The sequence below is a fragment of the Dromiciops gliroides genome, chromosome 2 (genome assembly GCF_019393635.1).
Source record: "Dromiciops gliroides isolate mDroGli1 chromosome 2, mDroGli1.pri, whole genome shotgun sequence".
Lineage (NCBI taxonomy): Eukaryota > Metazoa > Chordata > Mammalia > Microbiotheria > Microbiotheriidae > Dromiciops > Dromiciops gliroides.
This window is the reverse complement of record NC_057862.1, coordinates 216,506,559-216,523,943: the sequence shown is the minus strand read 5'-3', so window position 1 is coordinate 216,523,943 and position 17,385 is coordinate 216,506,559. Positions and strand designations below refer to the sequence as shown.

At 37.5% G+C, this 17,385-nt stretch overlaps 1 protein-coding gene across 1 annotated transcript in view; it reads right to left on the bottom strand.

The window, feature by feature from the left end:
• EFCAB11 (EF-hand calcium binding domain 11) overlaps positions 1 to 17,385 on the bottom strand; it is a 159,508-nt gene that overhangs the window by 107,795 nt on the left and 34,328 nt on the right. Inside the window, exon 5 of the mRNA XM_043988372.1 lies at positions 15,412 to 15,502. Coding sequence (XP_043844307.1) covers positions 15,412 to 15,502 — 91 coding nt within the window. The remainder of the gene's footprint in view (positions 1 to 15,411; positions 15,503 to 17,385) is intronic.

Sequence of the window (17,385 nt, the reverse complement as noted above, 5' to 3'; positions counted from 1 at the left end):
GTACGGTCTCCCTGGCCTTTATTATTGTTTTAAAATGCATTTAGGGCATCTTAATTATTAATTCCTTCAGAGTTGCAGCCTAAGTTTTCATTTTGATAATTTGCAGGCACTGTCATTTCATGTTCAGCAGAAAGTTCACTAGGAATAGACTAGGAATAGCTCCTTTGCTTATATCATACAACATCTCATAATTAAGGAATTGAGACAAATGACTACATCTCTATACATAAAGAAAACAGTTATCATATTTTTAAAAATCAAAGGCTGTCTGCGATTTCTGGAAAACATTTCTTAGGAGATATTAAACGATATACCAGCTAAAGCACTTATTTAATGGTTATATGATTTCATCAGCCCTTCTGAGCTTTACTTCAAGGGAAAATGTATGCAATTTAGCCAAGAAAGCACTTCTATAACTGAGTTTTCCATATGAGTAATATATGTATATATGTGAGTACCATATATCAATGAAGTCAAAGATCTAGTTCTTATCTCCTTTATGCTTACACTATACTACACACACACACACACACACACACACACACACACACACACACACAAACACGATTTAAAAAAAAAACACTAACTCAACTATCAAGATAAAGGCTCATCAGAACAAGTATGCCAGTGATGGTTTGCAGCTATCTTTTCTTAAGTCTTAGTACTGGGAATTATTTCTAAGACTCAAGAAAACAATTAGACCCATTTCCCTTGGTGGGAAATGTTCTAGATTCTTAGGTTCCTTTCATTTCTTCAAAAGTACAGAGACAGATTCTGAATGATAAGTATACTGGGCTTACAGTCACATTATTTTTTTTAAGAACAGACCAATCAATCAACAAGCATTTCTTATGCAACCAATATTGACTAAGCCCATCACTAAAAATGGCACAAAGCCTATTTATAAGGAGCTTATATTCCAATGGGAGAAACAAAAAGCACAATATATAAGTATATACAGAATAAATATAAAGAGAATAGATACAAATCAATACAAAGTAGTTAAATATAAGGTAGTATGGAAGGGAGGACACTAACATTTTGGAGAGATCAGGATAGAAAGTGGAGGTTCAAATAAGGAGGGGGGAGAGCAGTCCAGGAGGATGACTGGGGCTAAGGCACAGGACTGTAAGACAGAGATGTATATGAGGAACAGAGAGAAGTATAGTTTGGCTAGATGGCTAGAAGAAAGGAGTAATGTCCAGTGAGGTTGGAAAGATAGCTAAGGGACATGTTGTGAAGGGTTTTCAAAGCTGAAAAGGAGTCTATACTTTATCCATGAGGCCATAAGGAGCCAATGGAATTTATTGCATAGGGAAGTGATATTGTTAGATCTGAATTTCAGGAAAATCATTCTGGAAGAATGGTGGTACCTTCAATGGAAAGAGGGAAGTTTGGAAGAAAGAAAGGTTTGGGAGGAAAAGCGATATAGCCCTATCAATGCCTCTATCATCCAAATTTACAACTTCCATGGAAAACCTCCCATGTTATATTTCCTTCTCCATATCCAACAGGGATGTTGTTCTTCTTCTTGCCAAGGCCAACCTCTTCACTTGAATCTTGATGACATCCCTTCTTATATCCTTCAGAACCATGTCCCTTTGGTCATTGTCACTCCCCTCACCTTGATTCTTGCTTTCTAGAAATCTGTCCATGTATTCCCAATCATAAAAAACCAAAAAGAAACCTTCCCTTCATCTAGCTGTCTTCTTGAGCTATTATTCTATGTCCTTTCTTTCTATTTTGCGGGGGGAAAAAATCTTCACATTATTACCTCCTATTCACTCCTCAACCACTTGGAGTCCAGTGGTCTTTCTAACTACTAATTAAACTTTTAATTACATTAGATTGGGAGGTTCTTGAGAACAAGGACTGTCTTTTGTCTCTTTGTATCTCCAGAACTTAGGACAGTGACTGGTATATAGTAGGTGTTTAATAAAGGCTTATTGACGAATTACTAAATCCAGTAACCTTTCCTTAGTCTTCATGTTACTTAACCTCTTTGCTGTTCTTGTCTCTACTGACCATCCCTTTCCCTGGATCTTCTCTTCTGCCTCAGTTTTTGATACTGTTCTCTTCTGGTTCTTTTCCTACTCATCTGGCCATTCCTTCTCAGTTTCTTTTTCAGGATCATCATCCATATTTAAGGGTTGGGACCCTTAAATATGGATGTCCTCCAGATTTCTGTCTTGAGCTCAGCCCCTTCTCTCTCTTTCTTTTCTCACTTTTATGCATATTACTCTCAAACTAACAAATCAAAACCTCATTACTCCTCCGACTTCCAGTTCTATATCACTGACTGCTTGTGGGACATGTACACTTGATGTCCCGTTTGCATCTCAAACTAACTAAATTCAAAGAGGGCTTATTGTCTTTGTCCTGTATCCAGAGTTCTTCCAAACTGCTTTATTTCAGAAGAGAACATTCTATTCCCTCAGGTAGGGAACCTTGGAGTCATCCTTGATGCTTCACTTATCCACTGAACCCAATTTGCAATCAGGTCTTGTTGATTCTATCTTCATAACACACATCACATCTGTTCCTTTCCTTCCATTCACATAATCACCCTATTCATACCCTAATCACCTCTCACCTGTACTAATAGCTTCCTAAATGAATTACTTGCTTCCATCCCGTCCTTTTCCAATTCATCCTCCAAACAGCTACTAAAACAATCTTCCTAAAGGAAAAGTTTGACAATGTCACCACCACCCCTCCTTATTCAAGAATATTCAATGGCTCCCTATTAGTCCTAAAGAAATATAAAATTCTTTGCTTGGCATTTCAAGTCTCTCTCACAATGTAACTACAACTTACCTTATTTCACATTAATCTACTGTATGCAGTCTGTATTCTAGCCAAGCTGACTTACTTTCTGTGTCTGAACTCAATATTCCATCTACCTCCATGCCCTTGCATAGTTGTCCCCTATGTCTGGAATGCTATACCTTTTCATCTTTGTCTCTTAGACTCTTTACTTACCTTCATGGCTTAGTTCCTTTTCAAGGTGTGAATTCTAGTGGGAGTTCTTCCGTGATCCCTCTAGTTGTTAATGTCCCACCCCACCCCCGAAAAAAAAATTATTTTGTATTTTCTTACTTGCTTATACACATCCCCTCGTAAAATGAGGGGAGAGACATTCATTTTTGTCTTTGTATCTCCAGTACCTAACACAGTGTTTTAAATCTAAATTATTTAATAAATTCTTATTGAATTGAATAGCATGTATTTTAAAATGGTCATGAGTTGGTGTTAGCCTTCCATCTTTAATTTATTCCCACTTCTATTAGAAAGAAAGGTTTGGTGGTGATGGTGGGAGGACACAGGAGTGTATGTTTTGGGAACTGAATGTAACAAAAATAAAAGTCATCAACAGGACTTCAATAATTATATGTGGGCATAGGTTTCTTACTAGCAGGGGACCAAGGGCAAGTCAGTTTAATCTCTTGGTTTCCCCATTCATTTAACAGGAGGGATAAATAATTCCTGTAGCACCTAACCTATAGGGTATTGTGAAGAACAAAAAAATTTCAAACCTGAAAATCTTATATGAATGTCAGTTATTAGTACTGCTGCTACTACTACTGAGATGACAAATACAATTATGACCAGTAGTCAGTCAGTAAGCATTTATTAAGTGCCTACCTAGTATGTGCTAGTCACTGTGCTAAGCATTAAGGATATAAAGAGAGGCAAAAAACAGTCCCTGCCTTCAAGGAGCAATCTAAGCTAATTAATTAATCCATTCGTTTCACAGTATATGTAAAATAAGTAAGCAACAAAACATCTTGGTGGTGCTAACAACATCTAAAATTATACATATTCTTTTATATGTTGTCTATGTGTTTGAGTATAATACAAATTGGTTAAACATATATGCATATATACAGGTATCAGCATATGTATAATTTTGAATGTTCTGGGGTAACCAGAATGTTTTGTCACAACTAACTCACATATACTAGGAGCTGGTGGACTGGCAGCATACTCCATGAGAATGAGGAAAAAAAGGACCCCGAGAGGTTAAAGTTACTAATCTCTTAATGGCCCTATGTACAGCTTTATATAAATCATTTCACTTTTCTGTTCCTAAGTTTCTTATCTTTAAAATAATGGACTTCAAAATGTTATGACTCTGTGACTTATAATATGTTCCAATGAGTGAATCCTGGCCATTTGGGGCCTGTAGGGCAAACTAAAGGGCCCTGCTCTAGTCTAAACATTCCTTGGGAGTATGCTCTGAACCTGATCCAGTTTTGGCTGTCTATGGTTGCAGGAAATAGGTTTAAAATACTCATCTACTTAAAGTTCCTATAAATGATCAATTACCCAGTTTGGTAATGGACCACCTGTGGTAACTATACTACAGCTGATCTTATTTTATGGACTTGAAGAAAGGTCAGGTTCAGTGAGTTATATCCCATGCTTAATTGGTGGATGTTCTGTTAAACTATGGATAACCAAAAAATGATGCATAGTGATGGTGTACCTAGGATGATGGGAAATTGGCACTTTACCTTTTCTTTTTTTAAACCAGAGTTCCCACCGACATAGTAATGGTAGGTCTGGATTATAATTATAATTTTTATTTTTAAAAATCAACAAATTATTCAAATCAGAACTATTTCTTCTCATTTAACATTAATAATTACTCCATCTTTACAGCTAGGTAAGCATGTAAAAGGCCATTTGGGGGACAGAATGGAACTCTACTATATGTTTTAATTTAAATGCTTTATGTAAAGACTAAGAGGAATTTTATAGAATTTTCATTAAAGGTTATTTATATTGGATATTAACGATGGTTGGCTAACCCTCAAGATGTAAGAATCTGGCATTAACCTTATGGTATAAATATTCTGAGTATAACACACATTTGTTAAAGTAAATCTAGAGATTAGACACCTTTTAATCTTCCCTAGTTTATCATGAGAACATTTAGCACCACCCACTGGTTAAAAAGTTCCACTGCAAAAATAAGTCTTTGAGTCAATAAGCTTTGCATGTTATTTAGAAATTTCTAAATGTATTATAATAAATTGAAAGAAAAATAATTTATTCATCATCAAACATAAAATTAGAAAGAACTTAATTCTTGAACCCTAAGCGTCTGATATTCCACACTTTACTCTGACTAGTCCACATAAAAATTAAATATAATTAAACTAGTCCAACAGAAGATGAGAAACCATTGCATGTTAATACTCCAATATTCCAATTAGTCTGTGATTCCAATGATGTGGGTATTTCTTGAAATGATGCAGTTCATTACCCCTTTATGCCAGCCCACCTAATGAAACTCAATTCCATAAATTCATTCCATATATTCAACATTGAGGGTCTATCCAATGTGCTGAGGGGTTTTCCATCTATTCTCTTTACACTGGGTGAATAATGATAGATCATATAAGGTACCCACTGGTTATATCTTGCTCCAGTTATGAGACTGGCCATTGTGAAAAACTATATCTGTTTTTCAACTAATATGTATTTATTTTCTTTCCTTTCCATCTCCTCCCAGCCTAGAAAAAAAAAAAGAACAAACAAAACCCTTGTAACAAATAATTATAGTGGCCCAAAACAAATTCCCATATTGGCTATGTTTTAAAAAATGAGTGTCATTTTTCATACTTAATCCATCACCCCTCTGTCAGGAAATGTCAATTATTCTTACAGACATACATTTCACTGACATTCCTTACACAACTTCTGCATGATTTTTTGTTTGCAGTGTTTGTGCTTCTGCCCACCACGCATCTCTTGGTAGCCCTTTAGGTTATCTTCAACTTAAATTCTGCAAGACTGCAGTATTCCATGACTTGGAGCCATCCATCACTACTTTAAATGAAATCAGAAGACAAAAGGAAGTTATAGCTAAATGGAAAGATGGCTTACAGGTTTTCTGTGGAGACAGAGTTGGTTTTATTGTGCATACAGGCAACAAGAAAAATTATTTAATGTGACATTTGGTCATCCATATTGCAGGGCTCATGTGATATATTTGCAAAAAGACAATTATGAAAATAATTGTAGTTTATGGGTCAGCATCAGTTGCAAAAGATGAAGAGAGAGAGAGAAAGAGAGAGAGTGACAGAGAAATTTTATGAGAATTTGATAAGACACTCTAAATTAAATCAACATTAATTCAGATACTTGGTCGCTTCTGGAGAGCATGTCAAGGACAGCGAAAAACATGTAGGGAAAATGGTTGAGACATAAGGAATGAGTGCTTGTAGAATGCCAGAAACCCTATGTCTATTCATCATGAATATAATATTCAAGAAAATAATTCAAGTACTGGACATGGTGGGCATTTAAAAGTACCACATTTAACAATACCACAAAAACAAACTATATTTTGACAGAAAACTAATTGTTACTAATATGGGAAGCATGCCAGAATTGGCCAGTCATCTTTACATACTCAACTTGACAAAGTAAGGATCAAATAAATAAAGATCAAAATTAATGTAAAGCTACAATAAAAATAAGAAAAATATATGGTATATAATCAAAACAGTTCCAAAGTCACCTATTTAAAAAAGTTACTGGTGCTAAAAAAGGGGAAATGGATGAAGGAAAGAAAGGGCATTAAAAATAAGTATAATTTCATATAGAAGTTTAATTGATATAAATTAACTGCCAAGACAAGGAGACCGGAAGACCCTAGAAACTGCCTGTACCTATAGGCCAGTAAACACTTGGTCTCCTTGTCAAGCATGGAGACATGGCGGCCAAAGGCAACATTAGTTTAGAACATGAAATGGTTTGTAAAACCTTATTGATAGTACAACATTATGAGTAGCATTGCCTCAAAAAAAGGGGGAGACAATGGAAAGAAAAACAATTTTACTTAGTTTTAAATTGGGGGGGTGGGGCAGTGAGGGTTAAGTGACTTGCACAAGGTCACACAGAATAGAGAAGGGTGACATAATTTTGAGGGCATTGAGGGATAACTGTCAAAGTGTGCAAAAAAGGGGGAGGTTTGAAAGATGGGGAAAAATTATGGACCAAGTTCTTACCTAAAAAAAGGCAATCAAAATATCAATAACTATTGATCTATATGTCTACTCTCCCCTCTATATAGAATTTTTGAGTGAATAATCTACAGTGCCATTGTGGGCATATTCGATGATCATATTAGAAGGGAACAGGCAGAATTTCACAAGTGATATTTAAAAGATTTAATGATTTTGTTCAGCCACATCTAATTATTGATATCAAATGAGGCAAAAGACAAGGTGACATGTTTATCAGTATGAAAGAGGTCAACATGGGAGCTAGGTTGAAGAGAGATTCCCTATACAGAGTTTGGTCCTACTGACGCTCCTGTGTACAGATGAGATTGTGATGACTGGATCAAACCCTGGAACAGTGGAAAATCTCCTAAATGAGAACCGAAATCACTCAAAAGAACTTGGCCTGTTTACATTGTAAAAAAACAGTGGATGAAAAATGCCTTTTGTAGAGACTATAATATGCAATTGGATAGACAAGCAGTTCATCCATCAGTGTACGTCTATTTGTCTGTTTGCTTGTCTATCTATACTATCTGGGAGAGACTCTAAAAATAGATCTGTCTATCTATGAATGACAGACTCTGAAAATGGACAATCAGCTGATCCCAGAAGTAAATAGGTAGCAGCCTGTGATGCCTTTGGTAAATTGCACAGTTCTTTTAATGATACCAAATCTATTCCTGAAACACTGGCTCATAATAGCAATATTCTTCCAGCAAGATTGTGTAGCAATGACTCATGGAATACTATAAGTTCCAAAGAATTCATGTTGTATGTCTTTGCAGAGCTGAAAATAAGATATGTAGCAGGCATGCAAACCATGGATCCTGAAAAGGAATGATACAGAAGTGATATAAAGGATAATATCAGAATAGTATAATATATTTTTATAAGACTGGAAAAAATAATGGGCTGGACACATACGTAGCAAGAGTGAAGGACAAGGGATGTGCCTATATATTCCACTGCTTCCCAAGAAATGTGAACAGAATGTGAAGAAGCCCTCCCCCCTAGAACATTCAGTGAATTTATAGGAAGACATTGCTGAGAGTCAAGTAACTTGAGTGTGCATAGACTGGTAGGCCTGTGCCTGCCTGCACTGTTGGAGGGAGAACGGTCACACTGGTGAAATCCTCCATTTAGGGGGATATTGAAAGAGGAAGATCCAAATAAATCGAAATGAGAATCTGTGTGGGGGATTTGAAACTCATTCCTAATGAGTTTTACCTTGTTAGATTCATCCCAACCTTCTGGCCAGCAGAGATCTTTTGGGAGTCTGAACTGTATCATCTAACCTGTTAGCTATTCTTTTTCTTTCTGTAATCCACAAATATGATAGGAATTCTATTTATGTGTTCATAAAATCACTGATAAAAATGTTAAACAACACAAGATGAACCACATTTCACACTGGAACATTCTGCTAGAAACCTCTTTCAAACTGACAATGGTTCCTTCCTCTCCTTAACCACTTTTTTTGGGGGGGCAGGACAGTGAGGGTTAAGTGACTTGCCCAGGGTCACACAGCTAGTAAGTATCAAGTATCTGAGGCAAGATTTTAACTCAGGTCCTCCTGAATCCAGGGCCGGTACTCTATCCACTGCACCACCTAGTTGCCTCGCCTTAACCATTTTTTGACCTGAAGTTCAGAGTTGAGGTAGAAGGTACTAATGTTGGAAAGATGATAGAAGATGACTGCTATGTATACACACAGGTGAGTATGTGTATATATTTCTATGTGTATATCTACCTACCTACCTACCTATCCATCCATCCATCCATCTCTCTATCTATGGGAAGGGGTCCTGCACCATGAATCTGGCAAGTTCTCAGGTCTGTTGCAGAATTAAGAAGTCATTTGTCTAGAGCATTAAATAGAGGAATGGGATATCAAAAACTATGAACTTGACCTGCAACTCAAACTCTGATAGTAGTGAGGTCTTGGACCAGTAATTCACCTAAATCCATCCCAGTACACATCTATCATATGGCAGGTGGATGGCATAGAAGGACAGACTTCTGGACTTCCAGTTAAGAAGACATGAGTTATAGTCCTGCCTCTGATGCTTATCACACCTGTGGGACACCGGGCAAGTCATTCTATCTCTCTTGGCCTCAGTTTCCTCATCTGTAAAGTAGGGATAAATAAAAGCACCTACTTCACAGGGTTGTTACAAGGATCAAATGATAAAGCATGTGTAAAGTTCTTGGTATATCTCAAAGTGCTAAATAAATATTAATTATTATAAGAGTTCATAGTTTTGAAAAGTACTATTATAGGTAAGACACATAGTAGTAATACAAGATTTTTCACCCAGATTACTATCTGCAGAGAATGAGAAATATAGGGAACCCTTTTCTCTAAAGGCAAATGTCATGAATATATGAATGTTGTACAGAAATGAATAACTCCTTGGATGAATGGAAGGATTAACTATAATTAGTCAATAAGAAACTTTAACAAGCATTTTATATTTTGCAATGGGTAAAAACGTACAAGGGTTATTACCAGAAGAACAATTTGTTCTACTATATATGTAGATGGGGAATAGGATACTTCAGCAGTAACATTTGTTTAAGCAAGAGGTTAAAAACGAGGCAGGATGGGAATCGTTTAACATAGTGACTGTCTCCTGGGAATGCTATTTGCCAAACAGACAGACCACATCTGTATTCATTCTGTATTGAATTCTAAAAGATACCTGCAAAGCAAACAGAGATGATGAAGGAGATGGTTGAACTGTTGTCTAGGGCAGATACTGCGGTAGAATTCTGAAGTTTGAGGGGATCTCATCAATCTAATCCAACAACTCATAATATGAGTGGAAATGAAGACACAGAATGGCATTATGACTTGCTTGTCCAGGGTCAAGCGGCAGACAAGCTAACACTCGAATTCAAGTTTGACTCACATTTTCAGGTTCTTTCCACTAAACTATCCTGCCTTCAACATGATTCCAATGTTGCATTTGAGAATTGTGTGATGAATATAAATATAAATATATACATATATATGATACATCAGGCAATCTGGTATGATGTAAAGAGGGCTGTATTTGCAGGAATGATTTGGGTTCAAATCCTGCCTAAACTAACCCTTTGTTGTGTGTAATCATGGCCAAGTCACATGCTCTCTCTTAGTTTCATTTTCCTTACCTATAAAATAGATGATACTTATAATATCAATAATACTCATAATAGCAATCTAACAGGATTGTTATAAGGCTCAAATAAGATAATGTATATAAAAGACTTTGAACACCCTGAAAATACTGTATAAATGTGAGATGTTATAACTATGATTAGAAATATGCATCATATACACAGCAGAGAACTGGGCAAAGAGATAATTAGCATTCCTCACACTTGAAATAAGGATAGATCATTCCCCAATCAGGTAATGGAAATTCCTAATTAAACTCTTGACTAATGAAAGCCAATCCATGCATTCTGATTGATAATGCCTAATCATCTTATTCTTTATTTATAAAATTACACATAGGATATATAAGACATTGATATTTTTATTATATTAATTAGAATCATTGCCCTCTAAGATTTGTTTTCTACTCCAATTACAATTAGAAATCACAGGTATTGATTCCAATGGTTTAAACAGTTGGGTAAAGTAAACTATCAAACCTTAAAGATGAAGCTATAAGTATCACCAAGGCAACAAAATCAGTCCTCTGTGGAATTCATCTTTTATGGGATGAACAGCAAGATGAATTCTAATGATGAATATGAAGAATTGTGATCATATGCAGAAAATCACTCAGCACATATTACACACAAAAGATTCTCTGAATTTCCCTTTAGCAAAAGTGGACATGGGGTCGATTTAAAAAATTCTCAATATGCTTCTCATGCATAATTGACAAAAGTGGGAAGAGAAAGTTGGTGGCAAATCAAATGTCCTGTTTACCAGAAAATAAATAGCAAGGCTCTCACTGCAGAGAAAATGAGCACCTTCATAAAAACAGATAAACGGACAGCTACATTTCATTGTCTTTTGAAGTCAAACGTCAGGTATTAATGATTCACTACCTGCGTGATGACAAATATCACAATGATCAGTCTCTTTGGTATTGTGCACACATGCATGTAAATAGAGGCAAATCTGAGATGTGAGTAGTACCCCGTGTTATGTAGAGGAGGCGGTCACTGTAATACAGTCTTGATCTTAAGGTCAATATGATTAAATTTATATATACATATATATGTATAATTGTATATATATATATAGATAGATAGATATAGATATAGATATAGATGTAAACACACATACACAAGATCAAGATGCATGGGATGACTGAGACACCTCCTTTGTTCAAGTCTGGAGGGGAAAACAGTGTGAAACAAGTCATTAGAATTGGACATTGGCAAGAATTGACTGCAGGCAAGGTGTAGACTACAGAGAAGTTGGGCTCTTCATAAGAGGTACAGATGAATGCTTTGATTTGAAAATGCTACCTTAAATCTTCTCCCTGTAGGCTTCTCAGCACTGTAACACTTTTCCATTCAGTGGAACAGAGAGTTTGTCAGCTCACTGATACCCAAGCTCAAATCAATCCTTTCTCTTAATTTGGTTGTGGGGTGTTTTTTTTTTTGGGGGGGGAGAGTAATCTCTCTTTTTAAAAGAAATTCAAACATCGAGCTTCTATTCCCACTTAACAACCTTATATTGAAAAAGCATTATTTTCGCTTAAAAATAAGTTCTAGTAATCCTTTGTGTCTTATGGTAGCTATATGTGTATATGGCTCCCTTCCTGAATTCCTCCCTTGTAATCAAATTAGTTAAGCAGAAATAATTGACATGGACACTGTGGGACAACGTATGCAACTAACATTCTGCTCCTTTAGTCTTGTCTCTCTTCCAAGAAGAAGGAGGAAGGCTTCATTAGGTTTCCAAAGACCAAAACTAGTTAATACAATCACTCAAAATGCAGCTTCCAATAAAGGGATGATTTAACAGAAAGTGACGGTCATGCTTTTTTCACCACTCCTAAGAGTTAAAGGTTTTTCATGTGTACTTTGACCTCTAGCATATAACAAATGAGGTTTCTTGAATCCCAGAGCTCTATTATAATGGTCACTAATCACCTTAGTTTGGGAGTAGAAAGCTTTGTGATGCTTCAGTATTTATGCTTTACTTCAACAACTGGCATTAAGCCTCAGTATTCACCACCTGATTGGGGATTGGGGCAGGGGGAAATCAGAAGGTAGGCCTTTTGTACTTTTTGCATGTTGTTCCATCACTAGGGAAAAGAAAAAGCAGCCTAGAGCTGTATGCCAACTGTCAGGTGGTGGGGGAAAACAGAAATTTCACTGCTTACATTCAGAAAGAGAAAGCTCCCAGGCAGTTAGAGGTAAACATATCCTATCGTAGAGAAAAATGCCAGCCCCAAATACTGTAGGGTGCCCATTAAAGAGCTGTGTTAAGAAAGAAGAGCTTACCTCCTGATGACAACCAAGACTAAAATATGAATTAAGCACCTCTGAAAACAGGGGAAAGTTAGTGATGAGTTTGTGAAAATGCTTGTAGAAACTCCTATTATGTTCAGCTCCGGGCACCGTAATTTTAGGCACTGACAAGCAGCACTGCATTCAGACAACATGGAAAAGGCCTCCCAGCCGCACCATACAGGAATCAAAGAGCACAATTTGCAGGGAGGCAGACTTTGACTCACAACCAAAATAGAATGGGCTCCTCTAGGAGGTACTAAGTCACCCGCCCCACCTTAGAATTTTTCAATGAGATGTAGTGATAACCACTCATTAAGGAGGTTGTTGTGGGGAAAGATGCTTCAGACTCAGCATACCACAAAGGTTTCATTATCTCCTTCTCCCCTCAAATCCAGCTTCAAACTCCCTACTTCAGTGGAGGTGCCAACATTCTTTTCCAGTCACCTAGATTCACACCTTCTGAATGTTCTGCTCTTCAGTGTTCTTTACCCCCTTATCAGTTGCCATGTTCTGTTAATTCTATCTCCACAACACCTCACATATGTCCCCTTCTTCTCCATTCAGAATATACAATGTTCAGTCAGTCAGTCAACAAGAAGTACAATTAAGCACTTGCTTAATGTGCCAAAAATTTTAATTCAGGTCCTCGTCGCCCCTTATTAGGACTACTGGTCTGCTTGTCTTTTTTTTTTTTTTTTTTGGCTGAGGCAATTGGGGTTAAGTGACTTGCCCAGGGTCACACAGCTAGCAAGTGTTAAGTGTCTGAGGCCAGATTTGAACTCAGGTCCTCCTGAATCCAGGGCTGGTGCTCTATCCACCGCGCCACCTAGCTGACCCACTTTTTTTTTTGTCTGTCTTAATATTCTCACCTCAATATATTCTTATGGAATATAAATGAATGTATAAAAACAGTATATAAAGGAAGATTAGGGCAGCTCAGTGTCACAGGGGATACAGTGCTGGGTCTGTATCTTCCTGAGTTCAAATATGGCCTTAGACACTTACTAGCTGCCATGTGACCCTGGGTGAGTCACTTAACCCTGTTAGTCTCAGTTTTCTCATCTATAAAATAAGTTGGAGAAGGAAATGGCATCTTTGCCTAGAAAGCCCCAAATAAGGTCATGAAAAGTTGAACACAACTGAAATGACTTAACAACAACAAAAAAAGGAGGGAAGATTTATTGTCTATTAAGGGTTACTGAATTCAGCAAATTCAGTAAGTCAATTAAACAATACAAATTCATTAAGTATCTGCTATGTGTAAGCAATTGTACTAGGTACTATGGGAGATAGTAGGCAGTATGTGACATGGTTCCTATATGCAAAGAAAGGGTCACTGAATTCAGTGATAGTAAGTCAATTAATTGAATAAATATTCATTAAGTATTTGCTATTGGTAAGGGCTGTTACGGGGTCCCCTGAACTTGTCTTTTCGAGTTGCCATATCTTCCAGAGACCCAGAGCATGGAGGAGGCCCTGAATGTGTCAAGGACGAAGCTTTCCCTGAGCTGACATAATTTATTGTTGCACCCCAAGCTGTACTCCCTCTGTGTCCTGAGGAGGCAAAATGGGGGCCAGGGATAATGCTTGTGCACCTGGGGTCCTTTACAGGTAAGCAGACCCTCCCATCTTCATAATCTAGCAGTTCCCAAGGGAAAAGACTGAGGCTTTTGCTATCCCCTAGTTCCTTCCCCATGGGGAGTGATCTTGTCTTTTTTCCCCACCTCTGCTGCCCTGGTCCCCCTCCCATGTCACGCCCCTTCCTGCTATACCCTCCTCCCTTAGTCCTGCTATTATAAAAATGTAAACCTCTATAAAGACTGGGGTCCCACATGCACATTCATTCCTCTGTAATAAACCTGCTTTTCACATAAGTCTTGTGATGCAGTGACTGCCTACTGACATTATGTATAACCAACAATACTAAGTACTAGGTGAGATACCAGGCAGTACATGACACAGTCCCTGTGTGCAAAGAGCCCGGTCTAGAAGTACATATACATGCAAAAGCCTACTGTAGGATCACAGAAATTCATATCCAGAGAGAATCACAGAGATCATCTAGGCCAACCTCTTTCTTTTTAACAGATGAGGAGACTGAGGCACAGGACATTAAATTCCTCGCTCAAAGTTACATAGCTAGTGAGTGGCAGAGCCAGGACTAGCAGCCAAGTCTCCTGACTTCTAGGCCAAGTTCAATAAGAGGGTGGGAGGAGACACAATTAGGAAAGTAGAATGGTATCAAGTTGTACAGGGGCTTGGCCATTTGGATAGTGAGTTTATCCTGTTGATCCTGCAGAGTTGTTGAAGGCTTTGGGGCAGGGAAATGACATCAAAGGTCATTTCAAGAACTTAAAATACAGCTGTTACCGAAAAGAAAGATCTCTTCATTTAAAACTTTACAGCTCTAGAAATTAGTGGTCATTCCATTCTAATTCTCCTTACGTGAACTCAGTACTAATTCAGGCTGAAAAGAATTTATCTGTTTTAATAGAACACAAGCTCTTTGAGAGAAACAGAGGCTTCCCATTTGTCCCTCTATCTCCAGGGCCTAGCAAAGTGCCTGGAACCTGGGAGGTATTTAATAAATGCTTGTTGATTGACTGATTGACTGGCCTTGAGCTATCTAATAGGCACAGAAAGAGGAGATCCTCAATAGCATTAGTTTCCTAAGAACTCTGGACTATATATAGGCCTTAAAGCAATGTCTCAGATACAATATTTTACATTGGGGCACAACTATTGGTTCTGTAATTGACAGATAAGTTGCCAACACTGAAGGAAGTCACCATCAGGTCTTGAAACCTTCGTGCTAAAAATGTTATAACCTTTTTAGGGAGTTTTTGTAAGCTAACAACTCTTTTCATTTTCTATGACTTCTAAGCATGTGAACCTGTGTGTTACAGAAATATTCTAGAGCTCTTACCTGAAAGCTTCAAGCACTATCCTTTCAGGCAACTTGGGAGCCACTTGTCTGAAGGCTTTTTTGAAATCTTCCAAAGTTAAAAATCCACGATCTTATTTAAAGCAAAATTAAAAAAAAAGATTTGAATTATTTGTTCAGATGTAAACCACTTATTGTATTTTCAGAGATTTCTTTTGTATAAAAGACTTGCATCAATAATTTCAACCACAGTATTTGTATCAAGCTTTTGATTGGTGATAGTGGTGTTCAGCAGTGTCTGATTCTATGTGACCCCCACAGGCTTTGTCCATGGGGTTTTCTTGGTAAAACTACTGGAGTGGTTTGCCATTTTACAGATGAGTAACTGAGGCAAACAGAGGTTAAGTGACTTGCCCAGGATCACATAACTGGTAAGTGTCTGAAGCTGCATTTGAACTCAGGTCTTACTGACTCCAGACCTGGTACTCTATTATGCCACCTAGCTTCCCCTTTATTAAAAAAAAAAAGAATTTAGAACAGACCAATAAAAGTGATAATAGCAAGCATTTACATAGAATCTCAAGTTTTGTAAAATGTTTTACATATTTTTTTTAATTTGATCTCCACAACAACTCTATGAGGTAGGTGCTGTTACTGTCTTCACTTTACAGAGTCACCCAGCTAGTAACTATCTGAGGCAAGATTTGAATTCAGGTTTTCCTGACTTCAGGTCCAGTACTCAATAGTGTGTCACTCAGAATCTTGCAGAAAATCCAGTGTTCTTCCACTGGTTACATATCTGTAGTATACAGTGAACTTTCTTTTATCAGTAAACTAAGGTAATGGAGCCAAGAGCATTGAAAAGGTTTCTCCAAGCATAAAAATACCTTTGAGCAAAATACCTTTCACTGTGTTTTCATAATTTATTGCTATATTCTAAGGAGAGCCTTTTTAAATAAGGAGTGCCAATTTACTGTTGCATGTCTTTTGTTCTAGAAGAAGACCAATGACATCAGGGAGGAGATATCATGACTTGCAGTGAATTGGATTTAAGTGAGGCAGGGCTGTGCAAAGTCACTCTTTCCTCCAGGGTCATCTGAGTTCAGTGGCAAGACATAGATCAGGATGACTGGAGATGAGCCCAGAGGTAGTGGGAGGCCCTGGTCTTTTTAAGCTAAGGTCTTTCCTAGATCTCAGTTTGTCTGAAGCAACACCCATTCATGAGGCAAATGATGGCCTAGTTTGCCTACTCAAAAAAAAAAAAAAATCAAACTGTTAGAGTAAGATCCTCAGACAATTTACTAATCTATTCTGACTGTAAAATGAATAAAGTCATCATTCTCCTCTATTTCCAAGGTATAAGTTTTATTCACTTTGAGCAATAATTAGTGAAACTAAAGGTGGCACAGTGGATATAACACTGGGTTTGGAATCAGGAAAGACTCATGTTAATGAGTTCAAATCCAGCCTCAGACACTTATTAGCTATCTGGCTCTGGGCAAGTCACTTAACCCTATTTGCCTCATCTGTAAAATGAGCTGGAGAAGGAAATGACAAACCACTCTGGTATCTTTGACAAGAAAACCCCATGGACAGCAATGGAATGCTGTAGTCCATGGGGGTCAGGAAGAGTCAGATACGACTGAAATGGCTGAACAACAAAAAATGATGAAGGTGAGAGAGACAAATGGCATATTTCAGGGAGAGGCAGGCAGAAATAACCTTTTGACTTTGATGCCATTGGCAAGACTCACACCTTGTTACTTCAAGAACCTCTAACTTCATACCTGTGGGTACTCCCTCCCCTTTACTGATGCAGAGCTAGATGGTTTTTGAAAGTGATTGTGGGTGACTTTAGTGATGAATCCCTTTGATTTTACCTCAGCTGGTCCCTGAGTAACAGAAATACAGTCCATCACCAGGGTTGTAATCAAAACCTTTTCTAACATACATTCTTAAACTGAATTCTTTTTCTTTCTTTTTTTTTGGGGGGGGGGTTGAGGCAATTGGGGTTAT